The sequence below is a fragment of the Typopeltis vanoorti genome, chromosome 15, assembly GCF_054136105.1.
Source record: "Typopeltis vanoorti isolate ZY-2024b chromosome 15, IOZ_Tvanoo_1.0, whole genome shotgun sequence".
NCBI classification, from domain to species: domain Eukaryota; kingdom Metazoa; phylum Arthropoda; class Arachnida; order Uropygi; family Thelyphonidae; genus Typopeltis; species Typopeltis vanoorti.
Genome location: NC_143563.1, coordinates 26,071,513 through 26,085,299, shown reverse-complemented (window position 1 = coordinate 26,085,299; position 13,787 = coordinate 26,071,513). Strand labels below are relative to the sequence as shown.

At 36.9% G+C, this 13,787-nt stretch overlaps 1 protein-coding gene across 1 annotated transcript in view; it reads right to left on the bottom strand.

The window, feature by feature from the left end:
* Positions 1–13,787, bottom strand: part of Hus1-like (Hus1-like checkpoint clamp component) — a 98,599-nt gene that overhangs the window by 21,627 nt on the left and 63,185 nt on the right. The window contains exons 5-6 of the mRNA XM_090405576.1: positions 11,357–11,431; positions 1,818–1,917 (exon numbers count right to left, since the gene is read on the bottom strand). Of these exons, the coding sequence (XP_090261702.1) occupies positions 1,818–1,917; positions 11,357–11,431 (175 nt within the window). The remainder of the gene's footprint in view (positions 1–1,817; positions 1,918–11,356; positions 11,432–13,787) is intronic.

The window sequence follows — 13,787 nt, the reverse complement described above, 5'->3', positions numbered from 1 at the left end:
GCTGGATTGAAAATTGACTGACAGTCAATTATCATAATGGCTCCTTCAGGAAGTCCATGGTAGGCCTTTTCCCAATGAGACCAAGGACTCATCAAGAGAGTCCTTGGTCTCATTTTTAATCATTTATGCCTAAATACCTATCATAACTCTTTCTGAACACATTAACCAAAGATGCACTCACATCTAATAGTAGCCCATTACACATGTCATGGGAAGAACAGACTATATATGCTTCCTAACCACACTCCCTCAGTTTTAGTTAGCCTCCAGGGATGACCCTAAGTTTGATCCTCTGCCATATGCTGCAAAATTTCACTTGTATTTGCTTACTAACTTGTATGTTTCTATCATATCTCCTCTACTTTGTCTATTCCTCAAACTTGGAAGACAACTTTCCTCAATTCATCCTCATATGTATAATTCCAAATGCTAGTTATCATCTTGGTTATCCTTACTGCTGTTATATAACAAGATAATATTTAAGATGCAACAAACAGGTTTGAACATAAAGATAATGAATTGGATACTGACTATCTAACACAGAGAACTGTGTCAAAACATCCAAATGAATATTTCCCTGCAATGTAGTAACAATATCAATGATATTGTCACTTGATTGCAGGGAGATATTCAGTTATTTGCAGATGATGTGAGCTGAGGAATGGAATGGCAAACAGCTGTATTACACATTGCTGTAAATCCCTAACCAAAGAACTCAACCATGTCTGTGTGAGAGAGAGAGATACAATCTGGAAAGGTTATTAGTATGGTGTTAATACAGTGGTTCGCTAGAAAGAAATGAATAAGCTGGAAAGGTAGGCAAATGAATAAGATACCAGATTAATGGAGTTAAGCATAAAGTTTTTGAACTTTTGGATATAAAGGTGGAAGGCCATATACTCTACTAAATGGAGGAAGCACGAGGTGAATAGAAATTTTAAGTTCAGAAGACATACTAAAAAGATGCTGAAGACAACCCAGAGGATTGCAATAAAAAGAAGGACAATGACCAGAAGTGATGACTATATAGCAGCCCATTGCATAAGACATGAATCAAATCACATCTGGACTACTGTGTTCAGATCTGGTTGATGAGATATAATGGAGATGAAGGAAACTTTAGAGAGGATGCAAAGGGGAATGAGGAATTTGTTATCCATTTTTAAATACAAAAATGGATAACAAAAATGATATCAAGAGTATAGATTGAGGGCATCCACAGAGTCTGGTGAACAGAAGACAGATAAGGTGATAAAATAATCCAAATGGACACTGCAGAAATTTGCAAACAGCAGAACAGTGGAGTGATAAGTAGTTTTTTTGCCCAATAGAGAGTGACAGATGCATGGAATGCATTGCCTGAGAGGGTGTTGTGGGAGTGCAGAGTGAATGAAAGGAGATGCATAACAGACTGATATGTTTACAATAACTTGAGCAATGAGTCTGACTCTATCTATGAAGGTCCTGTGATAATAATAAAGTGAAATTAATGAATTCATTGTTAACAGTCAATTACAACTAGCATTGCTACTACATCAAACATAAGATAGCTGCTGTATGATCATTTTTATTTTTAAGCATTCAGTTATTCCAACTGTTTTATCTCATTTTCAAGAAGGTGGTAAGGTGTGTCATTTATAAGCAAGTCATTATAAGCAAGTGACTCGCATCTTTTTTGTTTTAAATGTCCTCAACCTTCCTTTCATAAATAAGAAATCATGGTCAAAATAAATTATCTTGTATCAATTTTACATATATAAATAATAATATTCTTTAAAAATTAACTATATTAAAATATAATGAGAAAAGCATTTTACTTTTTTGTGGAATCTCTAGATCTCGAAAATGAGTTGCCACCACCACAGTATCTGCCTCAACCTTTAATATTAAATGGGCATCTCCACTAGCAGATATAGTCTAGAATCATGAAGAAATAATTTCTTTTTTCTTTGTGAAACATGTAAACAGAACATGCTTTTTAATGAAATGAGTGTGTAGAAATCTATTATGCAATGAAAAATATTTTATGCAAATGAATGTAATGCATACAATATATCACATGTTAATTCAGAACTATACTATTTGATAACGCAGTTCTGGTTTCATCCACACTGTATAAATAAACCTACAAATTAATATTACAAACTGATGAATCTGTTTGTACTATTAAGACAGAAACATACAGATGGTAATGTAATAAAAATAAAAAAATCCTATAAAATAGTAACAAGAAAATTAAAAATAAATGTGGCTAAAAAAATTCTATAACTGCTTTAAAATATACTTTTCCTAAATTTAATAAACAAACTACAACACTGATTTCCAAGAGTTCAGCCCCAAGTTCCTATTCCTAACAGAGCTTCAACTGCAGTTAAAAAAAGTCACTATCCATCATAACTGTGACCACTGCCTTACTTATTGGAGGCTTGAAAAAGTTCTATGTTTATTCTCTAAAAGTAAGGTTTTCAGACTATGTCAAAATAAATAAAAAAATATATAAAAATTAATAAAAATATTTATAGCCCACTTACAATGCTAATGTAATACAGTACTGTGAGTGGGCTATAGATATTTTTATTTATTTTTTATTTTTCTTACACTTGAATAAAGGATGAAACCAAGAATATAATTTCTTGTCATCTTTAATTTATAATATTAACAAGTGAAAAAAATTTTCAACATGATGTGACCAAGTTGACCAGGCACTGATTTTTTTTTTTTTTTTTTTTTTTTTTTTTTTTTTTTTTTTTTTTAAACTGTGCAGGCTTCACATATTTAGTTTATTATAAAGATTTCAGGTAAATGACATTTAATGTAAGCTAATATGACATTTTGAAATTTAAACGTTAATTCTGGATTTTCATTTTATGATTTCATACTCTTCTAGTTTGTTCCCCATTACTGCAATCTCCTAGTTTGTACTTTTTCATGTTGTTGTCATTTTATGTGCTTTATGTATCCTTTGTATGATTTCCTGCCATTTCCTTAGTTGGAAGATTTTTTTTCACTTGGTTAGACTATAATAAATTTAATCCTTTATCCAAGTGTAAGCAAATAAAGTTTGCATCTGAAGTATCTTCAGGACTGAGGCAACTCGTGGTAAAGTGGACCAAGCTACCATCACTCCTTGTCTTAGTATCTCCCATAATGCAAAGCACATCTCCTTGCGGACATGTATAATGCTATGCATTAAGGGAAGGACCACTACCCAGACCGGTTTCGACCTTTACTGAGGTCTCATCAGTGGGAGCCAGACCCAGAGGTGGTGATACCAAGGTGGAAGCAATGGAGAAGTCATATTTACCTATACAACTTGCCCAAAGGTGTCTCACCTTATTATTAAATTACTCTGGATTTAGAGAAAGATGTTGGAAGTTTTTTTCACTTGGTTAGACTATAATAAATTTAGTTTAATCCTTTATACAAGCGTAAACAAACAAAGTTTGCATCTGAAGTGTCTTCAGGACTGAGGCAACTCGTGGTAAATATGACTTCTGCAAATACCTATTGGATTTCTGCTCAGGACATGGACTGGTTATTACTAACACAATTTCCAACATAAAAATGTGCACAAATTTACATGGAGAGAAGAGGCAAGGATTAAGAAAAGTCTCATTGACTATGTTATTGTTGATAGTGTTGTTTTCCCACTGATACAGGACACTAGAGTGTACTGAGGATTTGAAATTGGAAGTGATCACCATTTAGTCTTGAGCAGGATAAAATTGAATTTCATACTGAAAAGAAGAACATAAGAAAATTTTAAAGTGAATAACAGTTGAGCCTTTCAGATATGAACTGTAGACTAATATACACAAACATTATTCAAGAAAAAATTAAAGAGTTTGAGTACAGGAACCAAACCCTGGATATTCGGTTGCAAGCCCTACAGAAAACTGATTGATTCAGCCAGAGAGGCATGTGGTGAAGTTGTCTGCAAGGATAGAAAAATCAGAACTCCATGGTGGATACAGGAAGTTAAAGAGGCAGTGAAGAAAAAGAAGAAAGCATATCAAAAGTTCCTGGCAAATAAGTCAGCTTGTGCTCTTAGAGAATACGGAGACAAATGTAAGAAAGCTAAACACTGTGCAAAACTAGCTAAACAAAAGTCATAGGAAGACTTTGGTAAGAACATAGAAAATAAATATCAAGAAGGTGGCAAGATATTCTGGAGGTTATTCAAGAAGCTAAGAAATGGAGGAAAGAGTGCTGTAAAAGGAATCAGAGATGATAAGTGACATGAAAACTGGAGAAAAAGATATTCTTGAAGTAGAGTAAATACTTCGAAAAATTGCTAAATGAAACAAACAGTGATAGCTCAGTAGTAAAACACTCAACAGACATGCAGTCAGGAATACATATCCATACTTGAAGTACAAAAAGCCATCAAAGGCCTGAAATGTGGAAAGGCAGCAGGAGTAGATGATATTCGACTAGAAATGCTCAAGTATGGAGGTATAAAAGTCTTACAATGCACAGTTCAGAAGGCCTGGACAGAGGGATGAATTCCAGATGATTGGAGTAGAGCTCTCATAGTACCCATATATAAAAAGGGAAATAAAACTGCATGTGAGAATTACAGAGGTATTTCTCTCCTGAGTGTTCCTGGAAAGATTTATGCAAGTATACTTGAGAAATGGTAGAGGATTGTGGAAGAAAAGCTTGGTGAAGAACAAGCTGAATTCAGGCCAAATAGAGGTTGTCAGGATCAGATCTTCACTTTATGGCAAATATTTGAAAAATTATGGGAATATAACAAAGATCTGTATTTAAGAATGTACATTATCCCCTCTTTTATTCATTATCTATATGGATCACATTATGAAGGAAAATGGTATTAAACCTGATATCAAAATTGGAGATGTTAATGTCAGCTCTAGAGCCTGTGTAGCTCAGTAGAAGTGGCGTTTGCACTCTACAGCGCTTGACCGCATGAAGAAAGGATTTGGTGGTTCAAATCTAGTTGCCGACTAGAGGAACTTTTTCTAAGCCTTTTTTCGGCCAGTTCCCGAGTTAGTTGATCTCTGGCACGGGCTAGCGGGTTTTTTCTCCCGGAAACTCAGGTTTTTCGTCCCGTAAACTCAAGAAAATCGACCGTAGAACCCACACTGTTTTCAGACATTAAAAATATTGTGTTAGGGTTAGAGACCACGAGATGGCGGCACTAGCTTGCCGCCTTCTTCACTGCATACCGATGAATCAGTGATAGCCTTGGGCCAGCTATCTCTCTGATTGGCTACCAGTGGAGATTGAACAGCCCACTCAGTCTCCAAAAGTTAGATAGGGTAAACTGCCCCGCCTACTCCCTATACGTGAACAACATAGGCGTTAGCCGATTTTTTTTTTTTTTTTTTTTTTTTTTTTTTGATGTCAGCTCTTTGCTTTATGCAGACGATGCTATACTTCTAAATGTTATAACTAAGTGCAACAAAAGGTGTAAGAATGATGGTTGCCAGTTCAGTGAAACAATTGCCATTGAAGTACCTATGGAATAGACACAGTCCCAAAACGCGTGTCTGCGAGATAGAAGTTGAAGTGAATCAGTAAGAGAGCAATAATCTATGAGCCAAATTGCTATCCTCTAAACAGCATAACAGCAAGAAATTTTGGGAAGGTTGTGCACCATTTCAAATGTGGAAGTATTCTAAAGATGAGCAAATTTGGGATTAGTATAAAGTTAAGAATCGATTGGGTGTAAAACATCATCTTAAATGAAAGAGTATGCCTAGCTCTTTTGGGTGCTGAGGAAGCTACTGATGTGATGCATTTATACCAGGAGAGTGAATAAGTCCCAGTTAATTTCTGTGACTTATTCACTATAGGTGTTAGGGTCAGACGAATGGAAGCAATAGTCAGCCCAAAGAAAGAAGTTGTGGAAATTCCAGAGATCATTCCATTTGGCACCACTGGAGTGCCAGAAGATGGAAGGTTGGGAGTGGTTTGAGGATGGACTTCTATGAGAGAGGATAATTGAACAACATTGTGGTCCGAGTTGCTGTGATGAGAGTGGCCTGTATTTTGTACCTGGAAGAGAACTAGAGTATTGGGAGAGTGAAGAGGGTTATCAGGAATTCATGTAAGTAAGTGTATAATTTGTGTTAAGTCACTGTTTATTGCAAGGACCTCTGCTTTTTGCCCAGCTTGGTTTATAGTACTGGAAAAGGGGAGGTAGATGGAATTGTGGATGTTGAGGTCACTTAGGAAGATGATCTCACTATATGGATAGCTGGACTGCAGATGGTCAAGTTTAATATAAAGGAATGTGAAGGAGGTCCGAGTGGTTATCAGAGTCTGGACACCAGTAAATGCAGCAATTGAATGTTACTAAAGTCCTGGAAGCCCTGAAAGATCAGTGATTTATTGGTGTATTTTTAATATAATATTGTAGTGTTTTTTTAGTCTATTTATTGTACTACAGCATTTAATAACATAATTGTGGAAATATTAGTTTTTATTACTTTTAAGAATGGTGCCGAAAACTCATCATAACAGGACAGTGTCTAAACCACAAGTTAAAGTTGTTAACACTGAGGAAAGCCTATGTCCCGATGAGCAGAAGAATTGCGGCATTATTGTCGTTCAATCTATTCATTAATGACATTAGGAAGGGCTAACAGGTGGCACTCTTGGGGAGCGTATAAAACCTGCAACACAGAATTGAAATCCCCCCCCCATTTTGTTTGTTCCTGTATTCTCACCATGTGCTTTGAGTGGTCATCGTGATTCAGTTCTTATCTTTAAGAGCTGATCTCCGAGAAAACCCAGTATGGCACCGCCACAGAACACGGCAAATCTTGAATGCAGGCCGTCGGTAAGGAATAGCATCAACGTAAATCCTTAGTAAAGAAACTGAGCACCTTATCCAGGGAGAGCACATGATTCCCACGTGGCAACAGAACCAAGGCAGCCAGCACTTCGTAAGAAGGAAGGAGAAAACCCCGAAAGAACTCAGGATAGTGTAGATAAATACTTTTACATATTCTAACCCTTTAGAGAATTTGACTAACAGAAACGGAAGAAAGTGTATCTCGAATTTATGATAAGGATAAGCATGAAGAATTAATATATGTGTGAATGACTCTATTCCATTAGACCGAATTCTGAGAACTGTTAATTTACTGGAGATTCTGTCGTGACCTACTTGATGGAGATTAATAATGTGCCAAATACCTGGCTAGCTCCTATTTAGTTGTAAACCAAATATTTGATAAATTGAAGGAATAGTGTTGTAAAGATAAAGAAATCCATGTCTATCTAAGAATGAGAGAGTGAGAGAAATGTAAGAGTTTTAATCTAGCATTAATATCAAATTTGTCTTTGTATTGTAATTAATTATGAATTCATTAAATTTGTATGTTACCATTCAGGCTTGTTTTTCTGACCATGTTGACTGACCTAGACCCTTCATATAAATACGAACCTGGTGATCATATACGTGCGCGGGGATATCCTAAGTAAGAAAGGAAAGGGGGCATGACTGCAAACAGACAAAAGGGAAACCTACGGCTTCTGATTCAAGCAAATTATTTTAGTAGCATCTGATACTCTATAACCATCCTTAGGCCGAGTTTGACTTTGTCCATAAAGCCCAGGCTGGCATAGGAAATAAATTTGTCTGAGCGAATGTGGATGACTTATAGAGATCAGGGAACAGGTATTTTCTGGGGGCCCAAAATTTAGAGATTGTCAGATTAGCAGTAAGATCATATACTGAAATGTTAGGCAGACGATTTAAGGATATATAAGGGTCAAAGATAGCAGACAGAGGCCAACTTATATATTAAGGTAAAGGAAAGAGTAGTGACCCTAAATCAAAATAGCATTATACAAATGAGAAATAAAAACAAGACATAACACAGGCAATGAGGGATACTATTGATATCAAGCATTTACAAAATGATTGAAACAGGCTGGAAATTTGAGCAAATGTAAATGGTTGTCAGTTTAATGTTAATAAGTGTAAAATTATGCACTTTGGAGTGATGAGATTTCCAGCGGAATATTATATTAGCTGGGTTATGCTACAAGAAATTGACGAGGCTAGGGATCTTGGCATAATGGTGAATAGGAATTTGAAGTTCAAAGGTCACACAGCAAAAATTGCAAATACAACTCAGAGGATAATTGCGATGTTGAAGCGAACCTTGACATGTAAGGATAAGGAAGTCATTTTGCCTCTTTATAAGACTATAACTGGATTATTGTGCACAGATTTGGTCCTCCTGGGTTCCAAGGGGATAAAGAAGCTATGCAAAGGGTGCAAAAAAGAGTTACAAAGATTATATCCGGATTATGCAATTTAGATTATGAGGACAGATTGCAAATATGTGGATTACAGACTGGTTAACAGGAGAAAGAGGGGGGGGGATGATATGATAGAGGTCTATAAACTTCAGAATGGGTGTTATAGGATATCATCTGATGAAATTTTTCAATACATGGAACATGGGGAGATAACATGGGAACATTTATGGAAGTTGTTCGCAGTCAAGAAAGGAGTAAGAGCTAGGCTTTACTCTCTCGATGAGTCCTTGACTCCCTGGAGGTCTTAGGTAATAATAATAATAAATGGAGCAAGAAAGGTCAAAAGCAGGGGATTCTAAATTAGTCATTCACTGGCAGAGGATGTAATGTAAGAAAAACTAACATAACCTTTCAAAATTTAAATGTTAATTCTAAATTTTTATAATTTGAAACTCTTCTAGAACTTCCTTATATCTGATTTGTCCTTTTTTTTATGGTGTTGTTATAAGTACTTTATGTATGCTTCTTGCCAATCCTTTGGGTTCTGTCCTCAGTGTATAATTTCCCACCATGTCCTGGTGACTGATGCAGAGGACATAGTGGGCATGAGTGACTGATGCAGAGGACATAGTGGAATTGTTCAATCAACACTTTATTCGAGTATTTCATCCTAGAGGAGTCAGTTTTAATGCTAGAGGGATAGGGCAGGTTCAAGATTTAGAGGTACAGGAGGAGAATGTGTTTCAGATACTGAGTACTCTAGATGTCAGTAAAGCTTTGGGACTGGATGGTATTTCACCACGAGTTTTGAGAGAATGTGCTAGGGAACTGACAGTGCCTTTAACCTGGCTTTTCAATGAAAGTCTGGCTGCGAGAAAGGTGCCCAGGGAATGGAAGGAAGGTAAGATAGTGCCATTGCATAAGGGTGGTAACAGACTGGAAGTGTCTAATTATAGGCCAGTTTGTGTGTCATCAGTAGTTGTTAAGATCCTGGAGAAAGTAGTGAGGGACCATATACAGCATTGGGCAGATGAGGGTAATGTTATCTGTGAGAGTCAACATGGATTTGTGAACGGGCACTCTTGTTTTAGCAATATGCTAGCCTTTTATAATAAAGTTACACGAACGTTAGATGAGGGAAAGGCATATACTGCAATTTTCTTAGACTTAGAAAAGGCATTTGACAGGGTGCCACATGATAAGCTGATATTTAAGTTGCAGCACATGGGTCTGGATGTCAGATTGGCCAACTGGATTCAGGATTGGCTGTCATAGGTATCAGAGAGTTGTGTATGGCGGGGCAGTTTCTAGGACCTATATTGTTTAACCTTTATATCAATGACATTGTCAGTGGATTGCAGGGGGATGTTCAGTTGTTTTCAGATGATGCAAAGCTGGGAAGGATTATTAGTAATAGTACAGATGCAGCAGCCCTGAAAGAGGATTTGAATAAGCTAGATAGATGGGCAAATGAATGGGGGTTGTCAGTTTAATGGAGCAAAATGTAAGGTTTTGAGGTTTGGGAAACATCGATGGGACACTGCATACTCTATGGGAGGAGTTATACTGGAGAAAGTAGGGGAGACAAGAGATCTGGGATTAATGATTGATAGAACACTGAAATTTAGGGGACATATTGCAAAGGTGGTGAAGGTAACACAGAGGATTGCCGCAATAATGAGAAGGACACTGACCTGCAGAGATAAACAGTTATCATTCCGTTGTATAAGTCTCTGATCAGACCACACTTAGACTATTGTTCTCAGATTTGGTCCCCAGGATTTGAAGGGGATAAATTAACTGTGGAAAGGGTACAAAGACAGATGACAAAGATGGTTTCGGGACTGTACAATTTTGGTTATGAGGATCGGCTGAGGGAATGTTGACTGCAGAGTTTGGTGGATAGAAGGAGAGGTGATATGATTGAGACTTTTAAACTGTTGAGAGGTGGTTATAGGGTTGACACTGGGGAGTTCTTTCGCTTGGTTGAACAGCGGGAAGGAGTGATGACAAGAGGCCATCCCTGGAAGTTACGAAAGGAAACTGTGAGCAAGAGGGTGAGGAGTGGTTTCTTTGCATGGAGGGTGGCTGAACCGTGGAATGCATTGCTTGATGGAGTGGTGAGAGTGAGAACGGTCAATGAGTTTAGGTATGACAGACTTTGTTTCTTAGGGGGGGGGGGACCTCCCCTCGATGAGTCTTGACAGATTTTGTTCTTAGGAAGGACCTCCCACGATGAGTCTTTTGACTCCATGGAGGCCTGAATAATAATAATAACAATAATGTTCTTTGTTCTGTTTCCTGTGATTTTCTGTTGTCTTGTATAAGATTTTGTTTTGTTTCCCATAATTTCTTTTGTCTCCTGATTGTGATGTCATATGCTAAGAAATTCAGCTTCATTATGGTGAAGGTTTTCATTTTACTGTTTGTAATAAAAAAAAAAAAACCCAGCTAACATCTTTTATTCTATTATAGATTGTATGTGAGGTCTTTTATCGCTACCTAGCTTTTGGAGACTGAGTGGGCAGTTCAATCTCCACTGGAAGCCAATCAGAGATAGCTGGCCCAAGTCTATCACAAATTATAGGCAGCAACCAATGAAGAGATTGGAAACAAGTGCTGCCATCTCTTAGTACCCAACCCTAAAAGGGTATGTGGGTCCTGCAGTCAATTTTCTTGAGTTTACAGGAAGAAAAAACCTGCTTACCTGTGCCAGAGATCGACTAACTCTGAAACCAGTCAAAAAAAGGTTTAAAAATGTTCCTCCAGTTGACTAGAGTTGAACTTTGTCTATCTTTGGATGACCTAGTGCAGAGGATGCAAATGCTACTTTCAATGAGCTACACAGATGTTCCAGTTTGTAATAGCAAGCTTAAAATGGCATTGGTTCTGTGTGAATTAGGCTGGCACTTTTTCTGTAGTTTGTTATAGTGCATCATTTCATCATAGTGGTGTTTGCTATAGCATGCCTACTACAATAAGATATAAATATGATATTTTACTCCATATAACAGTCAAACATACAGCAGTAAAAAAACATCAAGATATATTAAAAAATAAACTTTTTTTCTATTTCTAGCTAATGATTAACCATAAATTTCAATATACTTACCAGATAAGAACTTAAATTTTTCATTCTTTCAATAACATTCCTGACAATTTTTAATGATGGCATGTAAATGGAGATCTAAGAATGATAGTAAAATGCTTGAGAATATGTTTGCCATTCTTGAGAATATTTTTTCACACAATTTAGCAATCATTTTACATATATACTAGGGGGGTTCCACCTAGTATATATATAAAGTATATATACTAGGCGGAGTGTATATATTTTGCAATTATGATATGTGCAAAAAGAGTAAATCAAATGATAATCTAATTATTATTTGCATGCTATATATTTCTTTACCTGTATTACTTGAAAAATAATAAACCTAGCACAGACTGAATGTGGTCGATTTGTAAAAATTTAAATAATGTGAATAAATACCATTTTATTAATGAAAAGTAGACTATCTTTGAGATGTATTCAAACCAGAAAGTTTCACTTAACATGTTCCAGAAATCATTATTATTAATTGATTCTCATTATAGCAAACACTACTATAACAAACTTACAATAATAAACTAAATGAAATGCTAAAATAAACTCACTATAGCTATTTACTACAGCAAACTTTTCCTGTAATCCCTAATAGTTATGGCGATTCTAAAGTCTGTTTGGCCTACAGAGCAATACTATGTTGTGGATGAACAGATGGATGAAAAACTGATTATCATTAAACATTAAAAATACAACTTGCATACCTATTGGATGTACATAGATAAAGGAAGGCTATTTTTTTTATATTTATTCTGTGAGTCTGGAATTTGATTGTCAATGGTTGGTGGCTTGTTCCTGCATATCCTAAGATGTTGCAGATTAATTTAAGTCTGTTTACAGTTCTGTTCATTATTACTAATGAACACACCTTTTTTTATGTGAATTCTACCCATGAAAAACCATAAACCTGTAGTACATTAGTGTCAGTACTACAGTGAGCTAAGAGTTAGATAATTTGGAAACTCCTCTAGAGACCAAACACAGAATTGTATGCTATTTCAGGCCTCCAATTATTATTATTATTAACATTTGACCTCCACGGAGTCAAAGACTCATCGTGGGTGGTACTCACTATTGCATACAATGCTCATCCATCTGCATCTTAAACTGATTCAATGTGTCCACAACACACTCAAGCAATGCATTCCACTCACAAATCACCCTCCATGCAAAGAACCCGCTTCTCACTCCTTTGTTCACACCCTCCTTATACAGTTTCCAGCAATGGCCTCTTGTTCTACTCTCCTCTCCCATTCTATGAAAAACCTCTTCCATGTCTACCTGATAACTTCTAACCAGCTTATATGTCTCAATCATATGCCCCCCTTCTTCATCCTATTCACGAGGCTCTGCAACTTACATTCTCTCAATCCGTCCTCATACTCCACATTCCAAAAACCACTGACTACCTTTGTGAATCTTCTCTATACCCTTTCCAACATATCCTCTTCACCATGAAAAGTGACCAAATCTGTCACAATAATCCATGAGGCCTGATCAAGGCCTTATACAATGGAATCATAACCTCTCTATTTCTGCATGTTAGGGTTCTCTGCATCGTTGCCATTATTCGATGGGATGTCTTCACAACTTGTGCAAGGTCGCCCCTGAATTTCAGGTCCTTGTCCACCATCACTCATCTCTCTCATCTCCTGTACTTTTATTAAAGTTTCCCCACCAAGTGTATACTATGCATCCCATTGCTGCTTACCAAATCTCAAAACCTTACACTTGGCAACACTGAACCAACAGTTCCACTTACCTGCCCATTCATGCAATCTATTCAAGTCCTCTCGTAAGACATTAACATCAGCCTGACTGTGCATTGCTCTCCCCAGTTTTGCATCATCTGCAAACAGCTGGATATCACTAGTTAAACCCAACCCAATATCATTAACATACCAATTGTACAACAATGGCCCCAAAACTGACCCCTGTGGCACACCACTGGTGACCTTTCTCTTTCGAGATACCATCCTCGTATACAACTTTCTGATACCTATCCGACAGCCAGAAACTGATCCAACATAGAAGTCTGTTATACAATCTCATCTGTTTCAATTTATTTAAGAGCTTGTCATGTAGCAGTCTATGAGACTTTGCAAAATCCAAGTATACCACTGTATATGCATCTCCCTTGTCCAAGGTATTTGTCACCTTGTTATAGTACATAAGTTAGTGAAACATGATCTCCTGCTATCATCAACCCATTTCTGTATCCTACTTCTCACCAACCTCTCTGGGACATTCACCACAACTCCAGATATACAGGCCGGCCTATAATTTGAAGCCTTATCAACCACTTTATGCAGTGGAACAATTTTACCCTCCTTCCACTCCCTTGGAACCTGTGCTGTTGCAAAACTCTTATTAAACAGGCATGCCAATGCTACTGCCAGTTCCCTGGAACATTCCCTTAAGATGCGTGGTGATATGT